Source organism: Falco punctatus, assembly GCF_963210335.1.
Source record: "Falco punctatus genome assembly, chromosome: 12".
Lineage (NCBI taxonomy): Eukaryota > Metazoa > Chordata > Aves > Falconiformes > Falconidae > Falco > Falco punctatus.
Window position 1 is genome coordinate 14,850,420 of NC_137592.1, and position 27,994 is coordinate 14,878,413.

At 35.9% G+C, this 27,994-nt stretch overlaps 1 protein-coding gene across 1 annotated transcript in view; it reads right to left on the reverse strand.

Annotated features, from left to right (window-relative positions):
• The window catches only part of BTBD9 (BTB domain containing 9), a 127,833-nt gene that overhangs the window by 85,674 nt on the left and 14,165 nt on the right, over positions 1-27,994 (reverse strand). Inside the window, exons 6-7 of the mRNA XM_080407902.1 lie at positions 27,048-27,267; positions 24,481-24,600 (exon numbers count right to left, since the gene is read on the reverse strand). Of these exons, the coding sequence (XP_080264028.1) occupies positions 24,481-24,600; positions 27,048-27,267 (340 nt within the window). The remainder of the gene's footprint in view (positions 1-24,480; positions 24,601-27,047; positions 27,268-27,994) is intronic.

Sequence of the window (27,994 nt, forward strand, 5' to 3'; positions counted from 1 at the left end):
TACCTTTCAGTTTGAGGAAATAAATCTAATTCAGAATTAATACAGAATTCTGTACAAATTCAGAATCAACAGACAGAATTAATACAGAAGTCTAATCATCTGACAGAGTTAGAATTGAGTACTGTAATATAAAACATAGTGATAGGGACCAATAGTTACAGACAAATTCAGTTCTACTGACCACAGATGAGCATGCTGTCCAGACACATTTGATTTCAGAATAGTGTTCCACACAGAAAAAGACTTTATTTGAACTTGCTGAAGACCAAATACTCTTTGAACCAAGCACTTTATATTCATGGATATTTTATTTTCCTTACATTCAAATTATCATGATGTGACTATTTGTTTTCTCCTAACCAGGTAACTCAACTTTCTACTGCTGACATTCTGAATTAACCTGCTAATTTTCATCATAAACTCTCATCAGCTAGCCTCAAAATAAAATTAGTAAAAACAGTTGAGCTGATCTAACAACTTCTCTACCATCTGAAAGGGGAGGTCTCACTCCATTTCCAAGCTTATTATTTCAGGCTTCTCACCACTTTTTTCTACTTCCAGCCAAGGAGTTCTACCTCTTTTCCTCGCGAGACTTCTGGTGCTTATCAGACCGTGCTTATTCACTTAATCAACTCAACTCATTATGAAGCAGAAAACTATGCTGTCATGGATCAGTGAGTTGAAGCTGTTCATGCAGAGGCCAGACATGCACCAGAGCCAGCACCGTGGAGAGAGGCAACTGATCACCCAAGAATGAGGAAAAAGATCTCCCATCCTTTTTGACCTTCCCAATATCCAGGTAAGGATTGTACTTGCACATACAGCTAACCTATCTTATGAACCAATTAGTCTCTTAAATTGCTTCAAAGTGGTAGGAAACAAAGGTTTCCTCACTACTGAGAAGAGTAACACTGAGCATTTCAGGAGATTAAGTGAGGAGACACTATTCACATCGCCAACTTTGAGCACTTCGCACAGCATTGCAATTCATATGGTGCAGCTGATGTACCTGGGATGATAAACAACATACTTGAAATCACATAAGCACCTAAAGCAAAGTAGAGAACTGTACTCGACACTTAACTCCCATTTTAGTCTTTTAAAGGAGAATAATCTGGCTAGCCTAGCTATTTCTACACATCCCTATAACGGTGAATCCACCTAATCCTAACTAATGAAACTTAATAAAGTTATTTAAGACTTTGTAGAATCCAAGTAAGCATCAGAATTCTAGACACAGGCATTGTTTTCCAGATATACTTTATATCCTTTTCTTTAAAAAGAGAATAAAGTAGGCATTTCCTTCCAAAATTGCTAAAGTGTGAGTATAACACAAATTGCAACGTAAATATATCTGAAGCAACGAAACATATAAAACATTAAATTATATTACTAAAGAGATGTTTAACTAAGAAAATTATCCTTTGCCAAAAATTTAGTAGCAACGTTCATTAGTTCTTCCCCCAAGATGCAACTGTTCTTATTCACGCTATGCCATTTCAGGTCTGATTAAAACATAAAATCTCTTTAGGAAACGTTAAGACTATATTATACCACAAATTACAGCTTATCTGTCAAACCATGATAATACTGTATTTCTTATCAAACAACCTGTATGTCATCTATTACTATGTATGAAAACTCACCCTAAAATAACTTCACAGTTGCCAGAGATGACTGTATAATTAAAAAAGTCCACGGTTCAGTAAGAAATACATTCAACAGATAATCATGATAGGTTGCACTGAGCTTTACATCGTATACCTGTTTAATGGAAGACACATGGCAACATTCACTCTTACTTCCGTCGCTCACTGTCTTGAGCTTTCCTCAATATTTCTATATGTGACAAGAAAAAAAAAAGAGGCACGTTGGAATGTCCTGAACACCTGGAAAATTGGGTCAGGTAGCCGTACCATTACTGCTGTTCCTCCCCTAGACTAAAGATTAGTGGTGGCTAAAGGGAGCTTCAGTAATGGGGAATTTGAATAATCTCAATTACCACAACTTTGAAGGTAATTAAAACTGAAATAATAGACTTTATGCAAAGGCTCATACCAACACTTTAATAATGGCAGAGTAACAATTAAAGCTGGCTTGACAATCTGGTCAAAGAGGCTAGAAAATTGAAAATGACAGTGTGTAAGCATTGGATCACTGAGGGAAATGCTTAAACTGGGAAGAACAGGGCGGGGTGGGGGTGGGGGTTGGCTGACATACTGTAGTTTTAAAAACATGTATCAAACTTTCACTTCAGTAAACCAGATAGTTTTCGGTTTTATTCATGGACACACCCTGATAAGGCATTTGAAAGCTACCCAACCTGTAGTGATTAAACATGCCATGATTTCTCCCCATCCCTCCCAAAGAAAACGAATGACCAATTTTTTTTTCTGGCTTTACCTTCGCTGTCAGTAATTTTTTTTTTCACCCGCTATAGCCGTGGTCTCCTAATAACAAAATACCATACTAGTGAGAGCTCACACAATGTAAACCATTGAATTCCAAAGAAGAAAAGCAGCCAAGACTCTTAGAGCATTCCATCAGTTGTCTAATTTCAGCAAATTCAAACCTTTAAAAACTCTACAAAAAGGTGTATAGAAGTACTTTAATTACCTGAATCTATACCAAATAGAAAAAACATTCCTGATGAGATCTGTGGGCTTGAATGCTGAGGTTTTAACTTCAGCAATGGGAGACAGGAATTAAAGTACTACTACTGTAAGTTAAGGCAACATTTCAGTCCCTTGTTTGGCAATTACACCAATCTTGTTTCAGCAAATGCAACATTCACTTCTGCTCAACAGAAGAATCATATAGGTTAAAAAAGCCTATACAACTGGTCTGCAGAAAATCAAGATTCAGTAGAAGCAGCACCTACATCGATTCAGTACTTGCTTCAAGTCTTGTCTATAAGTCTACTAAAAAAGAAACACAGGAAGAATTATAAAGAAATATAAAACTAAAGAGAAGGAAGAAAACAATAGATGCATTGAGAAAATACACATTTTTAAAAAGAAATTCTTACAACCTATGTTTATCTTCAAATTTACTTTCTAAGTAACTTCTCATGAACCTGCTAGCAAAACAAGCATTAGGAAGTCTTATTTTAGGTGTTTGGGGTAGGTCTGTTTTTTTTAATTGGTTGGGGTTTGGGGTTTTTTTATTGGGTTGCTGGGTGTGTGTGTTTCTTTGGTTCTTTTACATGTGATTAAATTAATGCTAAAAACAATGCCAGCAGCATTTTATTTTGATCTAGCCATATATGGAATTACATGAATTTGAGCAAATTATAACCTTAGAAATTTAAATAACTTGCAATGAAACCATTACTGTCATTCAATCAAGTTTCTACAGTTAAAGTCTGCATGTTAACTGTAAATTAATTTGCCATTTGAAGAATATTAATCATTTATCTGTTTAGCATGAGGATGCAATTGGAGATTTTTTTTCTGCAAAAAAAAAGAAAAAATTAGCTGTTGCATAGCACTCTCTAGTGGCAAAAGGTGTTCAAGACAACTAAATCTTTGGAACAATTCTGGCTGAAGAAGTTATTTACATTATTATTTTATATCACTTATATATCGTTTCTCATTTTGGAGGAAAAATATGTTATTTTGGAAAAGTGCTTAGGTTTGTGGTGGTTTTTGTAATTTTTGTGTTGTGGTTCTTGGTTGTTTTACAACTTTACAATCTCTCACGTGCAACTTTTCTGACAGCAATGTTTCAAATGTCATCTTTTTGAAGACTAGTGATGCTGAATCTAATAAGATTCAAACACACCACACCAAATCAGCGGGACTCCAGTTTTCCATTTGGAGGTTCGGGTATGAGATAGAAAGTGGCTCACCCAGCTTTCCATCGGCTAGGAGCAAGCAGTGCGCTGCAACGGCTGATGGTAAGGGCTGAGTACACTCTGATCAAAGCAAACACAAAAGCCATAGATACCAAAGGCCCTGGGATGTAAAAAGAACTTATGTATCCAAAAACCTGATCTTGCTTCAAGAAAGCAATCAAAAAGGTTTACATCCAAGGAATCACCTAGACCTGGAGGAATGTACAACTCACTGGAAACCCCCCAGCTGGGTTAGTTTCTTTGCATGCTTAAAATTTAGATGGACAAGCTCTGAAGCATTACTGACTTCTGATACTTCATTCCAGTTGACGTTATGACCCAGTGACTTGCTAGAAAAGTCCTAATGAGCCAGAAATTTTCTTTTATTTTCATTATTATTTTAAAAGCTTTTTACATTAGGAGTAAGCAACTCCTGTTGGGAATACAGGCTCTCTGAACACCCTTCTTAAGACTCTCATTGATTTTATTAGGAGTTCCTCTGAGTAAAGGTGTATATTTATTATTTTGAAAAGCTACCCTGGCAGTAAACAGGTACTTCTGACACATTACTATCATAGCTTCACAACTTCTGGAAAACAACACAGATACAAAACCAGCCCTGAAGTGTACCAGTTTCGAACAGGTATCCAGAATGCCAGAGAACTATCTTCAGCATCAGTATTTCTTTACGAACTCATTGCTCATGACACCTTGAGAAGTACAGCTTATTCCTTTAACAAGAGTTGTATTAGAAACATTCTGATGGTTTAAAAATTGCAGAAGTATTGAGATCTAATAAAAAGCCTTAATTCCACAATAAGTTAAAGCATTGATCACTGTCAGCATGCAAGTCTAAAACACAAACTGCTTCCCCATAAAGAACTTTTCTCTCTATCCAGTCTCTGCTAGAACAGTCTGCACCACTTAGTTTTCATTTTTAACAGAGTGAAAACAACATGCTGGAGGGTCATACCAAAAAAAAAAAAAAAAAAAGTGGGCTTTTTAAAAATCCACGTTGATCCTTTTTAAAATTTTTACAGAAAATATTCTTATTTCAGGCTGTCATACATTTATTCTAAATTAAAAGATATTCTGAAGCATTTTTGATTTTTTAATTAATTTTAAGGAGTACATAACACTGAACATGCAGTTGTTTTCAGAAGGGTGAATTTAGGAAGGAAATTTATCAGTACTTTATTCTGAATTTCTTGTTACATTTTATTTAAGGAACAAATTCTTGTTCTTAGATATATAGTCTTCTAGATGATGAACAGCTTTAAGTAGCCCTGTACTATATAAAGCATTTGTTTTAAAATATTATTACATGTGGTATCTAGCTAACTAGACATTCAATATTTCCAGTCCCATCTTAATTGTAAGCAACTTCTTAAATTTTATGTTGCATTACATGTATAAGCTGAGTATTATACTACCATAAAATGTGAATTTAAAACAATTATTAATTATATTTGTAACAGACCTTTATTTAATCTTCCTGAGAGTAGCCTTAAGATCCTTTTATGTAGGTTTATGTGTGTGTCTTCACGTATATATATATACACACACACACACATAAATATGTGCATAGGTGAGTGCATAGGTGCTTTATACTGCCACTGAAATACTGTGAAAATACTGAAGGCACAATCAATTCTACATTTGCTACACATTATTTTATTACAAGACAACACCAAAGAAAAGAGTAAGGGAATCAACTGCTTATGTAAGAAAATCGGTTTTATTCAACTGCTATTTTATTGTCAGTAAGAAGGCTTAAATTAAAATTCAGTACCCTGCGTGGGGTTAAATACATAAGATTCACAGTTTTGTTTGCTACTGAAAGACGTGACTGTACATTTCATGTTAAACCTCCAAATTACTGTAAGGATGTAATGAACAGTTTCTCACAGGCATCTTGGCTTTTGGTATGAAATTACACCGTACATGTATGATAGCTCTTCTATACTTACTGCTCCAATATAGTGTCCAGAACTACTGCACAGACTAAAAAGCCCAGTCTCTTGCTCCAAGAGGTGCTCTTGCAGTATTTTATAGGAATAGGAATTTAAAGTGTTAGCATGGTGTCTCAGAACTGTGACTAAACGTAGTATTTTGCTGGCATCTTTCCTCGCCATCACACTCTGCATATAAACAGTCAGAACAAAAATGACTTGCGATTTCCTGCTCACATTCCCATCTCAAAGCTGATCTGCCTCTGCATTGCAAATTTTAGTATAATACTAAAGCCTAAGGAGCAGCAGGGTTTTTTTAATCTGGTATCACTATTTTTATCAACAGGCAAGCAATATAAACCTAACCAGTTTTCATCCTCCAGCCCTTGTACTCCTCTCTATGTAAGAATGTAGATGGCCCCAGTTCAACAGAAAAGCGTCCAACAGCAGAGACAGAAACGCCTTTCTGGGCCCTTAATGAGGTCTCCAGAGCCCAAGGCAAACCAATAACAAATTGTACTTTCTACACATTGGGAAGTGGGGGCTGTGAGGGAGGAGGGGAAGAAAACTCTGGAGCTTGTCATCTGAAATTAACTGAACTGAGCCATTCCAGGAAAACACTGGTAAATAAGCCCTCCTCATCTAAAAAAAGGTTTTACACCATGAAAAAAAAAATATATTTATAGCAGTAATTTCAACCTGGGTTTTTCAAGAAGAGCTTGCCGTTTTTCTTGCAAACAATAGAAAAATCCCAGAGGAGCAATGCAGGCAGCAATAAGGCAGACTTCTAAAAAGATATCACTTAATTTCCTCACTCCTTCCCTTGCACTATTGCTCCTCTTCCACTTTTATTTAACTGAATATTAACTCTATCGTTGCAATATGCTACCATAAGGTTTTGCATTCTGTAAAGGTAGTAACATTAATGTTTCACCAGCCCCCTGGGAGGGTATTAGGTCTCTGCAGGTTCACCATTCGTTCCATCATCCTAAAAACTGTCAAGAGATGCTAGACAACTTGGGATGAACAAAATGGCATCAAAGATCAAGCAGAAAAGATTTTAACATATTAAAATCTCAACTTGGACCAGAGGACAAACTTTCTATATAAGAGTAACTGATACTGCATTTCTTACTCCCTAGAAACAAAGTGATCTTGGATTTGACAATTGCTGAATACATTTTGCTTCACTCACTTATGTATCTTACATCCTACTAAAAATCCAGCAACTAATATTCATTGCATCTGTTTAATATACAGCATCCAAACCCTTCATTCAAGCACTAAACCCAAAACTTTGCAACTTTAGATTGTTCCGTAAAAAAAAGCAGATTAGACAGTATCTTTTAGCTTTATTTTTCTCATCTGTAAAAGGACAACTACTACAAGCTAACAGAATTTTTAAGACTACCTGTATTCAGAAAAAATATTATCCATGCACTCTACAAAACGTAAAGAAATGCAGTGACATCCTTTATTGCTTCACTCTGTATCGTAACAGAAAATGAAAACATCTATACAGCTCACATGTTATCTAGCGTGTCACTGAACAGCTTACACAGAGAGGCTTTTGGCATGTCAGGAAAATTGCTACCAAAGCTCTCCAAATCAATCATTTAACAAGTTGAACCTCATGCAAAGAGCTTTCATAATCTCTAAAACACTCCGTTCAAACGAATTGCAGCCATGCCTTTAATGGACCTGATGGCTCCCATCTCAGGTGCGCTACCTCCAGGCTATTCCCCTGTTCTGCGCAGCAGCGATTGGGCACAAAAGCACAGGATAAACTCTTCCAGAATTTGGTCTTGAGATTATTCTGGCTACACTATTCATTTTTAAGGTCATCTGAAACCGGACATACTGTCTGCATTACTAAAGTGTTAGATCTGTCACTAGCACGACTCCAGTCCAGCCCAACTGGCACTCCCTTCTAAAGCACTGCTTGGGTGGGGGCGCGCACAGGCCAGAAGCTATCGCCCCCATGGGCAATGAGGATGGTCAGTCCATTCTGGAAGCTGAAAAGAGTTTGATAGGGTAGATGTGGCCAAACCGTGACAGTTCATTACAGGACTACAGAATGGACAATGGGACTGTTTAGTTCATGAATTTTTAGATGCAGTTATAGACTACTTGAAAAGGTTTCAGAAGTTTTATACAATAGCTACTAGAAAGAACCATACTTTCTAGGAAGAATGATAAATTCTGTTTTTTCAGCATTCCTAAGCATTCTCTAGGCTCGTCTTGCATGACCACGTTTCTACATTTTGCACGACACTTGCTCCAAATCCCATCTTATGTACACAGCTTACTTCGCCCTTTGGCTAACACCCTCAGTTTAGAAGGCTTTCTTTACTTTAAAAGCTTATCCTCCTATTCTCCTCTTCTGTCCATGCTTTCTAAACCTCTCCAATCTCTTCTGAGACTCACAGGCTACACAGTTCTTAAGATCTTATTTAATCCCCCTGATCAGGCTAATACTGTATTTTTAAAGAAAGCCTGGAGAAAGCCAGCTGCCTTTATCTAGAATGAAATAACTGTTTTATTTCAAGTAAAAGCCATAAAATTTGGATGAAGAAAGAAAACAGTGTACCATTTGCTTCCCTTTAAACACAATAATTATCAGACTGATTTTCTGATACTTTGAGAATAAATCAGAGTGACATTGACAAGAACTATATTATCGTGCATTTATGTATTAATCCAATTATGTTATCCAAAGATGCACAAAACCACTTTACAAATAATCTTGGCTACCTGACAGATTTATCTGCCATTTCATTTGCTGAAACAGTTCCAAATCTTATTTAGCACAAATATCACATTGTTTTCACATCAACAAAACATTCTTCCTAATTCTGTTGACACCACTTAACCCATTTATTACCTCTTACGTACAGCTTTGAAAATATTTACCTGCAATTCAGGAAGAAGTCCATTCTAAAGCACTGTGTCTGAACACCTGAAACACTATCCACAAGAAAATATAAATGACAAAAAAAATTTCTTTCTTCCTCCTACAGTGATGTTAATTTGTACATATTCCTCTTTTATGACAAGTTGTGCATCATTAAGATGACACATGCTAGTCTATTCCATCTTCACGCAACTTTTGCTTGCTGAGTTTAAGAGTATTTTAGCCAACTTTGATGAAACCACTGTATTAAGTGGGCTGGAGCTCATTAACAACTGAAGAACTTACATGTTTGTACATAACCTTCTTGACCCATTAATCAAGATAACTACAAAGTCAACATAAAAGTTCTCCTTACAAGACTAGGTTGGTAGGAAAACTCCATAGTAATGTCAAGTCATTTCTTTTAGCCAACGTCTGAAGTAGCACAGACTGATTCTGAAAATCAGAAGATGGGAGGAGGAGAAAACTGTAGGAGGAAGCAACCCAAAAGGTGTTCACAGGACCTCAGAAAAACTCGCCTTTAAAAAGGCCCCTAGAAATAGGAAAAACACTGCAGAGAGACCTTAAAAGCTCAGTGCCGATCCCATGCACCTTGTATAAAAGAACTCTCCATTGTTTGTGACTCCTACGGTGACCTCTGTTTTCTCTTAAGTACTGCAACTACTTCAAGTAATTTCCATGGTAACAGCATATAGTTCCCAATTTTAATACCCAAACTGAATTCTTATCTGAACAAATGAAATAAAATACATAATTTACCTCCTTATGCAGATATAATTCACTAGAAGCTAAAATGAACAAAGATATTCAAGTGCAGTTATGCCTGAAAAAGAAAAGAATGTAATTTTCCAGTTTTACAGCTTTCAGAATTCTGCCCGAAGGATTACACTTAGCAGTTACTCAGCTGCAAAATATTACTTCTATTCCATAGATCTCGAATATGAACTATTAAATCTATTAGATCAATAGTAATTCCTCCCATCTGCACTTACAAAATTGATATAATGACCATAACATTTTCATACTGAAACATTTCCTTTTTAGGCAATAAAGAAGAGAACAAATATATTCAACTTTTTAAATTGCATCATGGCAGTTGCATACAATGTAAGCCATGAAGCTACATAATAAAGACTAGATTATGAATTTCACCAAAATGGCAATTTTAAATAACATACCACTGAGCTTACTTAAAAATAGAATGAGATAACAGATGTTCTTCAGTGCCTAGATGCCTCCTTCCCCCTGCAATTTATTTTTTTATTATTTTTACTGCAACCACTAAATAAATTTGGCGGTTTGTTTCTGAACAGCTCAAACACTGGTCATCCACAGCACAATATCAGAAAAAGTGTCAAGTAAGAGTAAACAGTCAAACAGACTTTTCAAGCAGAGTAAATAGTCAGAGAAGATACATTTTAGAGATCAGTTATTTTTTGAAGATTTTATAAAAGATATACCAATGAAGTCCTCCAAGTGCTCAAGAACAGTACTTCTTCTCACTCTCCCCACCTCCCATAAAAAAAAAAAGTTTCAATGCCATTACGCCCAAGCACACAGAACAAAAAATGCATCACATTTTTAACTGAGGACCAATAATTGCCAAAGCTAATAAAGGAAACAGGCCAACCTGGACACACACTCAAGTTTGCATTCCACGGACTGCTTAAAGCAATTTTCCTTAGCCCACGCTTTGGAGGATTCTTTAACAATAGCTGTTGGAAGAAATGTGCACTAAACAAATTTATAGCACAGAATAAAATGTTCAGTCAACTCCCCAGCTGCTAAATGTCTTTTTAGATTATTAATGTCAAATTAATATTGTGTCTAAAATGCATCTTTTGAGAATTCCAACTTAGAAATTTATTTAATTCAAGAAGCCCAAACATTTTATTAAGTGTGTGTGATAATTCAGCAACTTGTTGGATAGAACCCACAAAACTCAGATTTTCTCCAAAATACAAGTATCTCCTCTCAATCACCTTATTTCTGATGACAAATACAAGACAACCACAACACAGAAATAGATGCCAGTAAAATACAGACTGCCCATTGCCCCTTGAATAAGAAGTCTAGACTCATCGGTATTTAAAAGATGAATTCCAGAGTTCCATCATCTCCCCAGTCTACCAGACACAAACCTAAGGGCTTTGCAGTCAAAACACTCATGGGTTTTTCTTTCACACTTCCCTTATCTCATGTTGATGTCTGATGTATAGAAATCCTAGGTTACGCGAGCAGAAAAGCCATACTGCCACCTCTATCTCCTACCTACATTCCCTTTAATTAATTTGTACTGTTTCTTCCCCCTCAAAAGCTTAAGTGTTGCACATTAACTAAATTCAGAGCGCTGTTTCTGAAAATACTTTCCAGTAGTAATTTTCTTCCCCACTATCAATCAGTCATTTCCTGAGCATGGGTCTTACCTGCACGGGCAGGCCCTTGTATTAACATGCCTCCAAAGTAGTATTAACCCCTTCCATCTCACGCATATCTCCAGTTCATAACATGAGCACTGCTAACAAGAAAAAATTCCTAAAGGAAAGAGGAATTATTTACATCATTTAACTGCAGGCATTCAGCTTGGGGAGCCACATTGTGGGAAGAGCCACCTGAGGTTCCCCAACACTATCAGTGAACATAAAAAGACTTCTCCAAAAGGCATTTGAAACACCACGTTTAGGTTCATGCTCTCTGTCAAGTCCTGCAGGAGATTCTCTGCTCTCTATTAATTATATGTGCAATGTAGCAAGATTAGCCTCCTCCAGCAATTTGTGTTACCTTACACTGGCCTCTAGAATTACTTTGCTGTGAAATTGGCAAATTATTATCCTTGTTAGACTATTTCTCTGCAACGTTATACACTTCTGTGCTGTAACAGATTCAACAGTAGCGGTGTCCAAACAATTCTTATGCGCCAGAAGATTAAATACCTAGCAGCACACTTTTCTGCAGAGAAACTCACACATCACATGAAAACTAAGGTGACCATCTGCACTTCTCCAGCAGTCGCACTAACAATAAGAAACAAACAGATACACAAGGAAAGCTGGCTTAAGAGCAGTCTCCTAAATTTTTCATTGAAGTCTCAGTAACAGAAGAATTCTTCATAATTTACTAGTTATGAAAAACATAACTAAACCAATTTTTGTCAAGGAAGAATGAACTATTGGCATGGATTTTGGCATACTACTACTCTGCAAACCAAACTGTGCAAGTTGAAATTGAGAAATGCAACTAAATTTTCTAGAAGAGAGGCATTTTCTAGTGACTTTGCCACAGCCATCAGCAAAACAGAAAAATGTGTCTTTTGAATGATCAGAACAGTTTGGATTTGATTTTCTTCGCATTCATAATAGGTGACCAGAAAAATGAAAAGTTTTGGTGGCTGCAGATACTTTTCCTGCTAGCTTGCTGGTGTATCATTGCTACAAAATCCACAAGCTCAGCTTGTATACGGCACTGTGAACTTTTCAAGGATGTCTCATTCTTTACGAAATGCTGAGAGACTGTCGGTCAGTTGTGGAAACCGCTGCTGACCCAAAACCTTATTGTTAGACTTACTTCCAGACACCTGTGGGGAAGACCAGTTAGGTGCTCCATCTGATGGTGCCAACACATGCCCACATGACAGAGGACAGTAAAGAATCTTCAGTATCTTCCCAGATCTATGCATCAGGTGATACACAGCTGACGCAGACAAGGCACAGGTAACAACAATCTTTCCATAATACAAAGGATAAAAAGGGTTTAAGAAGTCTGAACAATAAATTTTTTAACAGTGAACAGCAGCTTCTGTTAAAATGGTAAACTACATGCTCTTCTGTGTAAATTACATGAGAGTACGGTAAACCCCTTTTTCTTGACTGTAATTCAGTACTTGTGAACAAGTCTGACTACTGCTGATGACAAGAGGAACATTCTCTTACTACTAATCTGCAGTATGTCAATCCGCACCAAGAGGATAAAATACATTTATAGTTTCTGGTTTCACCCAAGAGTGAGTTATTTCAATTTCATTCATTGTCACTCCAACGTAATAATACAGATTTGCCATACTGAACCAATTTGTTTCCCTTTCATTTACACACTTACCTATGAAGGCAAGATGAAATATGACAGAGGAAGTCATCTCTCTTTACAGCTGTTATATATGCTTTATAATTTACTACAAACTGGAATCATCACCAATAATGTCTTCCAGCCCTTCGCCCCATTTTGATCTACCGAAGTTTTAAACCCAGTTTTCATCTAAATAGACATTATTTAGATGTATATAGAAGAACAAATCCTTCCCTTAAAAAGAGGCGATGAAATACAGCTCAAATGGGAAGAGTGTCTATGTATACACCTATACACACTGTTCACTCAGATTCAGTTTTCCTACCTATTAAATCAAAACCATAATTCATAGTCTTGTTTTTAAGTAGCATGGGAGCTAATGAGCCTAAGTTCTGTTGGTACAGTCTCCAGGTCTGCAGACAAAAGTAAGCTTTTGGGGGTAGTCAAACGCCAGGGGCAAGGGATCACTACAATATTGCACATCATTGGGAAGGGGGCTGAGAACAAAATAGTGTTGTTCTGTCACTCTGCAACACTTTGATGCACCCGTATCTCAAGTGCTTGTGTAGAGTTATGGTCTCCACACCTCAAGGAGTACACAGTAGAGTCACTCAAGCTACACGGAAGATCCCACAATACCAGAACTAGAAGACACAAGCCAGTAAAAAGAATTTTCTAAATGGACAAAACTCTTTTATGCAGTGGTTAATGAGCTTTTGGAATTTGCAGCCACTAGAAGCTGTGAAAGCAGTTGGTAACAGCCCAATCAGAGAAGGACCTTAGATAAATGAACGGACAAGAAATCTATCAACATATACTAACAGGATCAGAGGGGTATAAGGAGAACCAAACACAGAGGATGGCCCGGCTCACAGTCTCTCCCTGACCAGCACCTCCTGCTCTCAGGGTCACAGACAAGACACAGGGTGGGGTGCCAGTTGATCTGACTCAACAGGGCGCTTAAGTTGTTAATGAGAATGCAGCTTGATTAGCCAACTTTGCAATTTGCCATTAAAAGAGACAGGATAATTGAACTGAACAGAATACAGATTTAGAAATCAATATTTAATACACCTTCCATTGTTGCTATTATTCCCCAGTAGAAACAACAAAGAAAATGGTATAAAGAAAAGTAATGAAGCCACTACTTTACTGATCACTAATGATGTTACTTACAGTAACTAAAATTTCCAAGATCTTTATTACATCTCCAGTGAAGTATAGAAACATTTGTCCCAATCTTACAAATGAAAAACAAGCATGAAAGCTGTAACATGAAACATGAAAGTTGTAAAACTGCTTCATGGTAAAAATCAAAACATAAATGCAGAATCTGGTGTTTTACAAAGATCACTCTTTCTCTCTTTTAGAAGACATAACAAAGAATAACGTAACTGCTTCCAGTAGCAGCCTCATAATGATAAGTTACACATGGTTTTCCTGTAGTCATCCCTACTGTAACACACTATATTAAAAAAAAAAAAAAAAAAATCACTTACACTGTTATTTTTTTCCAAATGTTGTATTTTCTGTCTGATCTCTCTTCTATTGCTTTCTTTTCTTCACTCACCATTTCTGTTAGTTGAAGATGCTTATACACACTTTCACATGTCTTATCTCCCATAAATTTGGTTCTCTACAGCACCTAATTTGTTCATTTTTATTTATTTCAGCTTGATTTCTCATTTTCAACTGTTCACATGCTGCCTTCTTCCATATTAGGGGGTGAATATACCTTTCATGGCACAGTAAACTATTCAAAAACTGCACCAAATGTAGCCATCAGCCTAATCCAACTGAAACTGAGATGAGAAAGAGCAAGGACAGTCCAAGCTCAAGCAGCTCAGGTTTACCACCAGCTCTACAAGCTTTTGTTGAAGAGAAAAAGGACACTGAATAAAGCAGTTTAGTTTATAGCTTTCCCATTCATACACTGATGTATACCTTTAAAAAGTGCTGCCCAGAAGATAATTTGAAATTTGCAAACAAAGAATCAAGTTTAACAACAGACAAATTTGCTTTACTATAAAATTTTTAATGTCATCTAAATTATTCTACAACCAAGACTGGCCTAGTGTTGGTTGACAGATGGCTTTATGAAGTTCAAAACTGAAAAGTGATTCCATATAAGCGTATTACTTGGTTTTGCATATACAATTTGAGTATTCATAATGTGTAATTCTAAGTGTGGTACAGTGTTTCAGATACACGTCAACAAACCATGCCCATTATCTGCTGAGAAATGCAGAAAAAGAGAAATGATTTATACAACGGTATCAAACAACTTCAACAGATGGCCATCACTGATCAACAAACTAAAATAAACCAGAATTCTTACAAATCCAGCAAAACAAGATTTCCTTTTGTAAAAGCCTGTCTTTGTAAATACATATGGCAAGTTTTCACAGCTAATTCTAGCTCTTGGAGTGTAAAAGAAATCACAGAAGAGGATTTAAAAAGTGTTGAAGATGCCTTTTAAACACAGATTTGTCTTATGCAACATTAACTTCAAAATAAAACTTGCTGTAGAATTATTATGAATAATTTGATAATTTAGTGTTTAGGTGTATCTTTATGTATCACTGTCAAGTTGAAAAATTACTGATAATTTTCACCTATGTCAGATCTCTTAGAAGGTGAAACAGCTTGAAAACAGATCTAGAAACAATTAACAGTTTAAGAAACTCACAATGAAAACATCAAAATCCAGAATACATAGAAATTCTAACTACATTACGAACCTCCCTGCTTATTATTATATCAAACATGAGAAATGTATTCTGGATCTCTTAAAAAGTTAATTCTTTCCTCTAAACTATAAACCAAAAAGAGAAAAATATACTATACTTTTTTATAATTTGTATCCAACAAACTGGATTGGCAGGCACTCTCTCACATTTCTCAGGTATTTCTATACAAGCCATATTGACCCCTCTACACACACTTTTTCAGACAAATTTCCATTTTCAGAGGATGAGTTGTCTGGCAGGTTGTTATTGACAGCTTAAATGCATGACAGCTTTTTTGCTTTTCCTCAAATCTGTGCTGGGCTCTTTAGGTTAGGATAACTGAAATTGCTATGGCAGAGACAGAGAAGGAATTTGAGAAGAAAAAAGCTGCCTTGATAAAGTTCTTCATGAAAAGTGTTATTGATTACATCTGTAGAGAAATGAGCTTCTAAATCACTAGGACTACATTTGGAGCTGTAATTAGAAGTGTAAGCTTAAGATCAAAAGTATACATATCCTGAAATGAGGAAAGGGATCTTTTAAATCAGTAAACACTCGGTCGCAGATGAGGCAATAGCTTTCTTGATCCTGTGTAGATGATCTACATTGTTTGAAATACCTGAGACTATCACCTTATCTTAGGAAAAGAAATAAAATGCCAGACTGAATACATACCAGAAAAAAAGATATTTCAACATGACAGACAGAAAGATAATCTAGCAGCATCTAGCCACTAAAATGGAGGCTTCAGGAAATAATTTCCTTGTATTTCACTAAGTTAAAAAGCAAGGTATTGGAAACATACCAGTAAAAATTTTCCAATATGATCACCTTCTACTAGAAAGAGTGATCAGCTCTTCTTCCCACCTCAAAAGAAACCAAAACAAAACCAAAAAAGAAAACTGCATGCCTGCAGTGAAAAGTGATTTGTGAAAAGAACATCAGTGAAAACCCTCTAAGGTATGGAGTGACATTTCAAAATTGCTTTCTTTTAATAATATGTTTCTCTAACACAGGCCAAGATAATTTTTACTTATCTCTGGACATTACATTATCACTGTATTACACAGGAAAAGATGTTAAGATTTCAGTTATCCAGAAACGAAAAAAGCTAATCTGTTTTATGCAGCAAGGTGCTGGGTTTTTTTCTAAACTCCGAAACATCAGCATATCTGCACAGTTTGAAATAAAATATTTACACAACATATGCTTCCCAAAGCACAGTACAAATAAAATAACTAATCAACATGTTGCCTATGCAACCATTTGCATTTCTCAAGTGCGGTAACTAAAGTAAAGATGGTTCCAGTTGCCCAAGTTTAATCATTCCATTTGCAAGAAGTCCTTTTATAAAGATATTAATGACTTCATGATGAAAATTTTTTCAAATGTTTTTCAGACTGACTGAAGCCCTTATGAGAGCTCCTGCCAGCAACTCTTAGTCTATGTTTTCCGGTTAGGTCAGTGATGTAGAAGGATTGCATTTTAAGTTAAAACAATTCTTAATTCAAGTTGAAATAAATGCTTCTTTTGGATGTCTGCATGCTTTTTCTGAACACCACTGTTCCCTACTAGGGGAGGGCAGAGGACACAGAATTGCTTAAAAAAGTCAGTGCTAAATTAGAACTGCAGACACTGTTTTCTTCTCAGATTACTTCAAGTACCTGGGACAGTGCTTCAACTGCTTTTTTGAGTTAACTCCTCACTTGTTTCAACATCTCCTTAAACTGAACCATACTTGAAGCATGTTTGGCAAGTTATTATGCACTAAGTTTCCACCAAGCACAGTAAAACTGCAAAATCATTATCTACTATAGATAAGGATGTCAGAGACCTACTGGTAAGGCTGAAAGTGAGACATTGTTGTTTAATCAGTAGCTAATTTTAATGAGTGACTCTCCCAAGTGGAAAGAAAATTAAATGACTGTACCATAACCAATATAAAGTACAGGTATCTGAAGCTGCCTGATCAAGAACAGAATTAAAGAAAACAGTCTTGTCTAGCCTGTATTTGAAAATCACATGTCTTCGCATGTCACTACCTGCAAAATAATTGTGCACAACTACTAATACTTCTTAGTTTAGAACTGTGTTAATACTGAAACATTTGCTCTCCCTACGCTTTGCCTTTTTCAATCCTCAGGAGACAGGAACTACAATTTAATTTGTCTCCACTCAGGCAGAGGGTTACAAATTGTGTAATCATTAGTATCAAAAACTATTGAAGCACTGAACAAAAACCCCACCAAATATCATCAATGCTTAATAAAAGGAAAGGCAAGAAATCCTCTCTGCACTGATAAATACAGTTAATACACAAGTACACCTTTGAAAGCAAAATAATTCTACACCACACTTTCTGTACAGCCAAATACTTTAAGGGAAACACAAAGCACTTAAACATATTATACTATTACTAATTCAACCTACTAGTATTAGAAAATCTCAACATTTTTCAATTTAAATCAAAATAAAAACCAGGAAAAAGCATATGCTTAAATAATTTCCCACATTTACAGCATTACTCTACAGGCATCTAGCAGTTCTTTTAATAGAAACATACTTTAGGACCAAAAATTTATACAGTAATAATTAATATTTCCCTTCTATTAGTCACATTATAACACCTCAGGAAGAGAGAAGACAATAAAATAGTAGCAAATGAAGATTAAAACTGACCTCTTTCATTACCTTTTCCAAATTCTGATATTACTGAAAAACAGCATTACATTTCAAACCACAGATTGGTCTGGCTAGGCAAATATTCACCTAATTCAAACTTGGCATCATCCAATGTCAGATGAAACATGGAAAACTGAATCGGGAAGAAATTCTCAATTATGTACCATCTCTGTACTTGCTCTCTGTATAGCAAAAACAGCAAGCCAGAATGAGTCTGTAAATCTGGGAAGTTTAGTATACAAGCACAATATACACTAGGAATAACAGTTTCACTAAAAGAGTTTAAACAGAAAGAAATTAAGTCTTCTAATCTTTTATTATAGTGACATCTTGTGGCTACATTTGACTTATTTTGAGACCTCAAATATTTTCATTTTCTTGTAATTGTTTTAATGAAGTTCTTCAAAATCTGTGGTCTAGGAAAAAGTAAAAAGATGAAGCCATAAAACAAAAGTGGAAGGATGAAAAAAAGTGAGAAGGATAACACAGAAGGCAGCACTGCCTGTTCAAAGATCTTTAGAGGTGTTAACATTCACTTAATGCATTTGCACTTTTTTACCCGCCAAAAAGAGCGCTATGGCTTAGAATCACAGCTCTGACTACGACCTTGATTTGAAAATCTCCCCTTTTTTTTTTTTTTTTTTTAAATGAACTACTGACTACTGTTGCATACCCATATACAAACTGATACCCACATGGGTTATGAAAAATAACCTACAAGTAGCCGTTATGATTTTTATCACTGATTTCTTGAAACACAACACAAAACTGTCAGGCGAATGAACTAAGTGCTATATAAGAACTTTCTAATATAATAAGATGGTATTCATTATTCAGGTTAATGACAGGGTAAAGAGTTGGCTTAATTAACAGGTACATATTAAAAATACTTGGAAATGGGAAAGAAAAATATTAACTTCAAAAATCAGTAACAAACCACACAAGGAAAACAAACACACAGGCACTCTCTTCTACCTTGCCCAACTATATTAAGAGGACGCTGGAATAACTACAAACCTGACATTTGTTCCTAACTTTTGACAGGAACCTGCTTACAAGATTATTTTCTGTCTCCCATCTTCCCTCTAAACAAAGTCTTCAGCGCTACAGGAAAATTGCTATAAGTGCAAACAATGAAAACACTTCCATATAAGAATTACCCTAAAATCCCATGCTCTTATCTGCTTTTTCTGCATAGTATTTAGCTGCCCGATTTTTAAAAGGTGGTGGAATAATGTCTTCTAAAAGCATTTAAAGGACAAAAGAAAAGTCTAAAATACAATTATGTCAATAAAAAGCCCAGGTATTATACCTAGCATTTTCTCCTACTTAAAAAAAAAAAATCCTCAAAACAGAGCAACACCTTCTCACCTGTTATACTAAGCTTCAATGCCTAAGAAATAAACTTCCTTGTGCAGATTAGTTTATATATCCAAATCAGGAATTACATCCTACAAATCACAAATAAATCATCTTCTGTGTGTGAGAAAGCATAAACAATCTTCTCATCTTCTTTTCATTATATAGTTTCAGAGGTTTTTGTCACTGCCCTTACATTTTCCATCTACTAATCTAGACAAAGTTTATGGTTGGCAAAAGTTATTTTAAACCTATTAGAACACAGACTGAAGCATACAAGTACGTAACAGGAAGAAGAAAAGAATGTAAATAATCTTATCACATTACTCACTTGATTCTGCCTAATCAGTTTGGATGGCTTGGTACATGCTTTGCCAAGTACAAATTATATTTCATGGGCAGCACAATAATGCCCCCAAGGAACACAATTGTGAATATTCCATAACACCCCATGTATCAAAAAAATCAAAGTCATGATAGAAACTATGACACACAATACAATAAATTACTTGTTAAGGAGATTGAACTGGTCTTAATTCATTGCAGTATAAACTAATTTTTTTAACAATTAAATGCCAGAAGGTTGCTTTTTTTTTCATCCAGCTAGTGTGAACGAGGCATTGATTATAGATTTGAAAATGGACAGATTCACTTGAGAAAAGCAGAAGGTTTTCAAAACACAAACAAAAACCCCAACCTGCACACATGCAAACAGAAGATACATTCCATCAATTGTTATGCCCATGGAAATACCTGAATAGCTTCTCAGAACTCAGGTGAGCCCTTCTATATTAGTGTAGCCTTTGACAGCTCTCACCTTGCATAACTAATATTAATGTGAAAGGTAACTCAAAAAGTCAAATAGCCTTGCCTAATGTTACAGGGCTCATATTCTCTTTAAAATCTATGTTTGAACAATTTCTCTGGTGTATCAGACACAAACAAGCTGTCCTTCAACAACATGTACAGAACCTGGCGTGTTCTACTCCCTTGCTTTGAAAAAAAGGTGTGTAAATTAAAAAAATAGAAAGGCAATAAACCTAGTCTCCAATTCTTTGTTGTTCCTCAAAATATCAATCTATACAGTGATGCCATAAAGCACTTTGAGCTAAAATAATACTTTTTTTAAATTAAAAAAAAATACCATCTATCTAGACCTATTCTGGTAAGAAACTGCACTGTGAAGGACACTTAAGTATATCACCTTCTGCTGAAAGTGAATACAAACCTTTAAAAAAAATTACTGCACAGTTCCCTAAGTGGTTGCTGGCAAAAGGCTGCTATTTGCATTACCAAGACAATGCAAATGCAGTGCACTCCTCTGTGCTGTTGCCCATGAACAGGAAAATTTTAACACTAGGACTTCTCACACTGACTCAAGGGTATACAGCAGAAGCAGTGTTGAGCAATATGAAAACATAACTAGCTTTAAGTGTAAAGAATATATTGATTAACCTAGTGCTAACGTGAGTGATTTGCTGAGTTACATTACAGTCTTCCTTTAAAAATGGGGCAGGTATTTACATCATCAAATTAAATAAATGGGAGTTTTTTTCTAAACAGAGCATATAAAACATTTAAAACATATCTACCCTTTGATAAGCATGCATAACTTCTCTGCAAAAACAGAGTATCAAATATTAAAATAATATATTCTGGCAATCTCGTATTAGCTCATATTTTAAATTGGTGCTCACAACACTGGAGATATCCCTTTTTTAGATAAGAAAAAACTGCTACATATTTTAGGATTTATATTTTGTGTATGGTAGCGTCCTAGAGATAATAAGTTTAACTCATTTAAGTAAACAAAACTACTTTAAATACATAACCACCAAAACTTGAAATTAGAGACAGAAAAAAAAAGTTCAGTACCCCTTGCTTACTTCTTTCTAAACAGAATATTAATTAAAAGCTAGATAAAGAAAAAGTCTCCAATACTAATACGTATGCGCACATAGCCTTCCCCACACAAAGCCTCTTTTTTGGAGGTCATGTGGTCCAAAACCCTGACCAAAGCAGAGCCAACCTTCAAATCTGACCTAATTAATATAAATAAATAAATACAAATTTCTTAAAGTGGAACTCCTCAAAGAACTGTTAGCAATTTTAGGTCTCTAATTACATTTTAAATAGACTTTTCTTCTTATTTGGAGGAAATAATACATCAAGAGAACAGTAAATTATAGCCACAGTACTTGTACTTTTGACTAGCAAATGCACTCTTACTATAACGTAGGCTTCAATTCATTGATGTAAAGACAGATTACAGAACAGTCGTATCTAAACTACCCTGAATTATCATGTTGACTCACAACTGAGAACTTGTATTGCCTTAAGGTTACTGCTCCCTAACAATAAGTACTCATAAACTTATGCTGCTACGTGACTTTCTCTTTAGCTCTCTGACTCACTCTTCAAAACAGCTGTACCTCCAGGGAATTCCCCACCACTCTGTGGACAAGATAACGAGGAACAGAGATTTACAGAAAATAAAAGGTTTACTGGGCATCATGGAGCAGAACAGGAAAATTTTAGAGACATGAGGCCTATGCGATAAGGCGATCTGTGCTGTAGTTTCCTGGACAGCTATATACTTCAGATACCTGCTAAAACGAAACTGCAGGGGGGAGGTTTCCAGGTGAGTTTGTGCATGCATTTAAATAAAAAATATATAGCTGTCCTGGTTTTGGCTGGGATAGAGTTGATTTTCTTCTTAGTAGCTGGTACAGTGCTGTGTTTTGGATTTCATATGAGAATAATGTTGATAACACACTCATGTTTTACTTGTTTCTAACTAATGTTTACTCTAAATCAAGGACTTTTCCGTTTCCCATGCTCTGCCAGTGAGCAGGAGCACAAGACGCCGGGAGGGAGTAGAGCCAGGACAGCTGACCTGAGCTAGCCAGAGGGATATTCCATATCATGGAATGCCATGCTCAGTATATAAACTGAGCCACCTGGGAGCCACCAATCGCTGCTCAGAGACTGGCTGGGCATCAGTCAGTGGGTGGTGACCAATTGTATTCTGTGTCTCTTGTTGGGTTTTTTCCCCGTGGGTTTTATTACTCTCTCTCCTCTTTGTTGCAATTATTATTGTTGTCGTTATTTTTACGTTATTTCCATTATTAAACTGTTCTTACCTCAACCCACATTTAAGCTTTTTTCTGATTCTCCTTCCCATTCCAACAGGTGTGGGGTATGGGGTTGGGGAGTGAGCAAGTGGCTGCATGGTACTTAGTTAGTGGCTAGTGTAAACCACGACAATACCTATACACACGAACACACCACATGAAATGAGCTCCCTCCTAATAATTTGCTCCTTCAACAGAGGGCAAGCCACTTACAGATGATTAAGAGATCATTGGAGGTCCTTTGTGTCAAAAAATGAGGAAGGTACCTCCCAAAACTCTGGAATAACTTCTCCCCCCCACTCTTCCCTCCTGTACTTTCAGGCAAGGCTACAAAAAGCCTTCACCAAAACAGAACAATGATGCTCCCAAAACATAGTGCACACACACACACAAGACAGCTGAGGGGTGTGTGTGATACACAGATAAACTGATGCTGAAATAGAAAAATCACTTGCAGACAAGTCTTTGGATGAGGCCAAAGAATAGCTGCCCTTTTGAAAGAAGATTAAGGAAAGTCCCACCATAACACCCTAGATCTCTTCAAATCTTCTTGGTAACATGATGGAACCAAAATAAAGCTGTGCTTACTAACTATCCATCCACTTTGCACCACATTGAGGTCACAAACACAAAAAGAATATCCCTATAACCTACAAACTCCATGAGGTACTTCATCATTGCTAGAGGATTTATCACAGACACCTTTAAGTAAAAATTTATCAAATATGCACACAAACTAAGGGACAATGCCAACCATTTCAGAAAGAGAAAACAGTAAAATCAGAATCAGAATGTTTACAGGGAAAAGATGAGAACATATTTGTCTGTATCGGGAAAAATAAATTTCAAGTCAGTTACACTCATTATGAACTTGAAGGACAAGAAGGCTGAGAGAGAGTTATTTGAGGACACACACACAACTGACCACCAGAAGATTCTTTCCCCATAGAATACAACTGCTTGCCAGCAACATCAGTAAAGACCAGAGAAAGAGCTCATTGCTTGGGAAAGAGAAAGCACTTCTCCTCCTTAGGGATTCCAGGAGTTGCTGTCCTGATTAAAAAGTTTATGTCTACAGAATAATTATTACAATAGAGGGAATTTCCTCTTTGAGCCTATGACCCGAAACATAATGATGGTAGTAACATCGTTAGAATCTACAGATTGTGGCCTCTCTATCAATGAACTTAATTCAGTTTTTGGGTAAGACAGCTTCCATGTGATTATAAGCTTTTTCCACAATTCCCAGCACCTACAGTAAAAAGACATTACCTATCACCTTAATAAAGATTAAACCCATCTAGTTCCTTTGGTTTACACAAAGCATTGCTCAAATCTCCTTAGTCCTAACTCTCTCCTTTCACTCTTTCAGAACAGTTTAAAAACTCTTCCAATGCAACAGCAGAAAATATAACAAAATACATAAAAATACATTTCCAAGCTCTATAGCAAGCATGTAAACATATCCTAAACTTTTTGGCAGTCAAGGAATTATGTTTACTACGGAGCAAAAAAACCTGCATCAGCTGCAAGAGGAAAAGTGCATATGACTCAAAAAAAAAAAAAAAAAGGAAGGAGAGAGATATGTAGTTAAAGATGGAAGCACCAGGGTTTTCAAAACAGGATGCCTGCAATTTATCACCCATATTTATATTACAAAAGCATCCACCAATACAGACAAATATATTTATTTTTAAGATAGTTGATGAAAGTAGTGTATATCATAAATAGCATATGTAGCAAAATCCAGAAGCTTATTCTGGTGCCTACATCATTTAATTATAGCCATGCAACATTACATTGATGAACTAACCTGCAGACACGGGCAGGAAAATACAGGTTCTGCCAGGACCGACAGAGGTATTTAGAGTGATCAATAACCCGAATCCAGTCTAATTCATCCATGGACACCTCAATGTAGTAGGAATAAGACCTATGGATTGTCAAAAAACACTGGTTAGAATACAAGCAGCCACATTTAAGTATTCAGTTTTAACTTTCTTCTGCATTTTCAGTTGTGCTGAAAAGAAGGCTATTTGTTCCTACCAACAGACTTGTTTCTAATACATCTAAAAGGTACTCCTATTTTCAAACTAGCTTTGAAAATAAATTCACAAGCAGTTATTGTAAGACAGGGATGTTCAACAAGAAGCCACCATGCACTCATACAGTTGCTAAAACATCTCTTTTGGAGATATTATTCATGTCTCCCATGAGAAAGATGCAGTTAAATGGCTGGCAATTTAAATGACTAGAAGTGTACATAGGTTGGAAAGGATCTCTAGAAAAAGCGAGGACAATCTTAGAGCAAGTTCCTTAAGGCCTTGGCTGGTAAAGTTCTGCACACCTCCACGGGCTGATATCCATAACCTCTCTGGGCAAACTCTTCTGAAGCTCAGCTACCCTGTTATGAATTCCTTTTCTAATATTTAATAGGAATTTCTCCTGTTGCTTGTGTCCACTGTTCTATGCCCTCCTAGCACACAGCTGTAAAGGAGAGTCTGGCCCTATATTCTTCCATTAAACAGGTGAAGACAGCAATAAGTTACCCATTCTAAGCCTCCTCCTCTTAAAATGGCAAGTTCTCTCAAGACCTCCTTGTACATTGTGTGCTCAGGCCCTCATTATCTTGGTGTCCTGCTGAACTCACCCCAGTATGTCATTATCTTATACTGAGGAACCCACAAATGAACAAAGTACTCCAAATGCTTCCTTTTCTATTTATCTTAGACAGTTGAGCTGCTGGTGAAAAAAAAACAACTGGTAATTCTGGTACTGTAACTGATAAGAAGCAAAAGAAAGTCCAACTGCAAACTTGCCTCAGAAAAAGAAAAAAAATCGTGATTACACAGAAAGAAACTAGATTCTAGACCACTGTACCCTCAGTATTTATGAGGGCAAAACCCCCTAGAGTACAGGTCTGTCTTGTTTGATAGTCTGCCAGCAACAGTGGTTTGTTCTACAGATTTCAGAGGAAGGGCACAGGACACCAAGCAACAGATTTTTTTTAATAAGCTGCCCCAAGAAGAACGGGTTTTCTCTGAGTTTCAGCAGCTGCTGATTAATGCCTTGCAGATGAGGGGTGTTTTGCTAATCACAAGCTCTCTAAAAACTGCTAAAGAAGTCCTCATTATTACTGTATCTCTAATACTTTTTCAAATTTTATAAAATTGGTTGATAACTGGTTTGTAAATTCAGTTGATCTTATGGGACAAGTAGCAAAATATTGTATGAATTAGCTCCTTGTATCTCCAAAGTTTTACTTTTCAATCTTTCCCAAAAGAATAGAGGAAAAGCATAAATTTCAGTTGAATGAATTAGGAGAACTTACTTGAAACAATTAAATAGCTAAAAATTCACGCAGTCTGTTTTGAATATTTAATAACTGTAGTTCACATTTTTAAATATTTTTGTTTATGAAAATAAAAATCAAAATTAATAAAACATTAGTACACTGTTCTAAAGTAACACTGTTTAGTTAAGAAAACAAAACGCAACTGTTTTGCAATTCTAAACTGTTAGTCTGGAAGTAATATAAAATTAATCTTTTATCAGAAATGTAATAATGTGTTAAAAGTATAAGCAGCTTGTTTTATTGTCTTTAATAGAAAATTGCTTATGAATATCTGCATGAGCTGCCTACTACATTGTAACATTTTTGTTATGGCAAGTTATAAAATTAATATATTCAATTTGTCATTGAAAAGAACATTCCAATTTTCCTACTTAAGCAGTCACTCAATTGTTCAAATATATATAATTTGATCTTTCATGCATTCCCATAACAATCTAATGTAGCTAAGCAAAAATTGGCCAAGGCATCCATGATAGCTCATACTTCATCAGTCTCACCATGAAATGGCTTCAAGAACTGCTGTAGTTAGTTGGTAATTCACATTTTAAATAAATTTTACTAACTCTGAATTATTGTCGGTGTGTTATTTCTTAACAATGTTGATATATTGAAAAAATCTGTATGAACATTTCTTCAACGTCTGGAATATAAATATTTTAAAATTATTGTTTCTGCAAAAGAACTAGAAAATTGTTTTTAAAACTAAAATAAAAGCAGTTTAAAACTAAGTGCCAAATAGAAAACAATATCATGTAAACCTTCATTAGTAATATAAATTATTTAATGAAGACACAGAAAATAAGTTAAAATATCATAAGTTAGTTCAGTATCACAAAGTATGTTTTGGTACGTAAGTGTCCAGAACTGCATTTAAAAAACAGGTTGTTTTCAAATAAAACTTTCATTGTCATCTCCAACACTGTATCATGCTGCTTCCAGAAAATATTTAATTAATATTTCACATTGATGTATTTCACCAGTACAAAACACATTACCTTCCCTTTTTATATCAGCTTAGCACCTACCGACTATCCCTGTCCCACAGGAGTATTCGTATGTGGTTGATTATTGAAGGCTGGCCTAGTTTAATTTCAATTCCAGAACGGCAGTCATCATCGATCGGGTGTCGAGAGAAGCCATGATCCAAGTCATAGTTCTGAGTATCCCCATCCAATAAAGCAGACTTCAGCTCCCCTTTTACAACCTGTGCTCCATACTTCATTGTTGCAATATTTTCCCCTGGTACTAAGAAGAAAAGAAAATACTTAATTTTTACTCTGTCATATCGCAAATTTGATGTTCTGAACGTCAAGTGTATTAGGTCATAACAAAGATTTATTGATAGTATCCTTTCTTGGCCACAAACACATGCTCAAGGGAAAAAAAAACCAAAACAAAATAAAATGAACCTACAAAGAGAGGCATTTTAGAAATTCTGCTTCTTCCATTTCATTTGATGCCCCCTAAGTCTGTTACAGTAATAATAAGTAGTGATAATTTACTACCATGTAGTATCTATACTTCCGGTCCCCTTCATGACTTTACAGAATTGTATTAGACCTTCCTTATCCAACCATCACTTCCCTCCTGGTTTTAGAGTTTTAGTGTATTTAGTCTCTCCTTGTGACCAAGCTTTCATCATACCTCCCATCATTTTTTTGCCCCTTTCTTTCCTTCCACACACCCCCTAATTTCAGCTGTTGGTCTCTTTTGAGTTTGTGGTGTTGGGGTTTTGGGGGGCTTTTTTTAAGTGGAAAGAAACTAAAAATCACATAAAATGTTCAAGATGTGGATGTATCATGAATGTGCAAAGTGGTATATGTGCAAGGTATTTTGGTAGCTATACAAGCTTCTGGTACTCTGCAAAGCTAAATGAACCTGACAGAAAACTTTTGGCTACCTGGGCTCTGAACCAACATGGTGAAGCAAGATTTTATGCCATAGTTCTACAGTAATAAACCTGTTACATCCT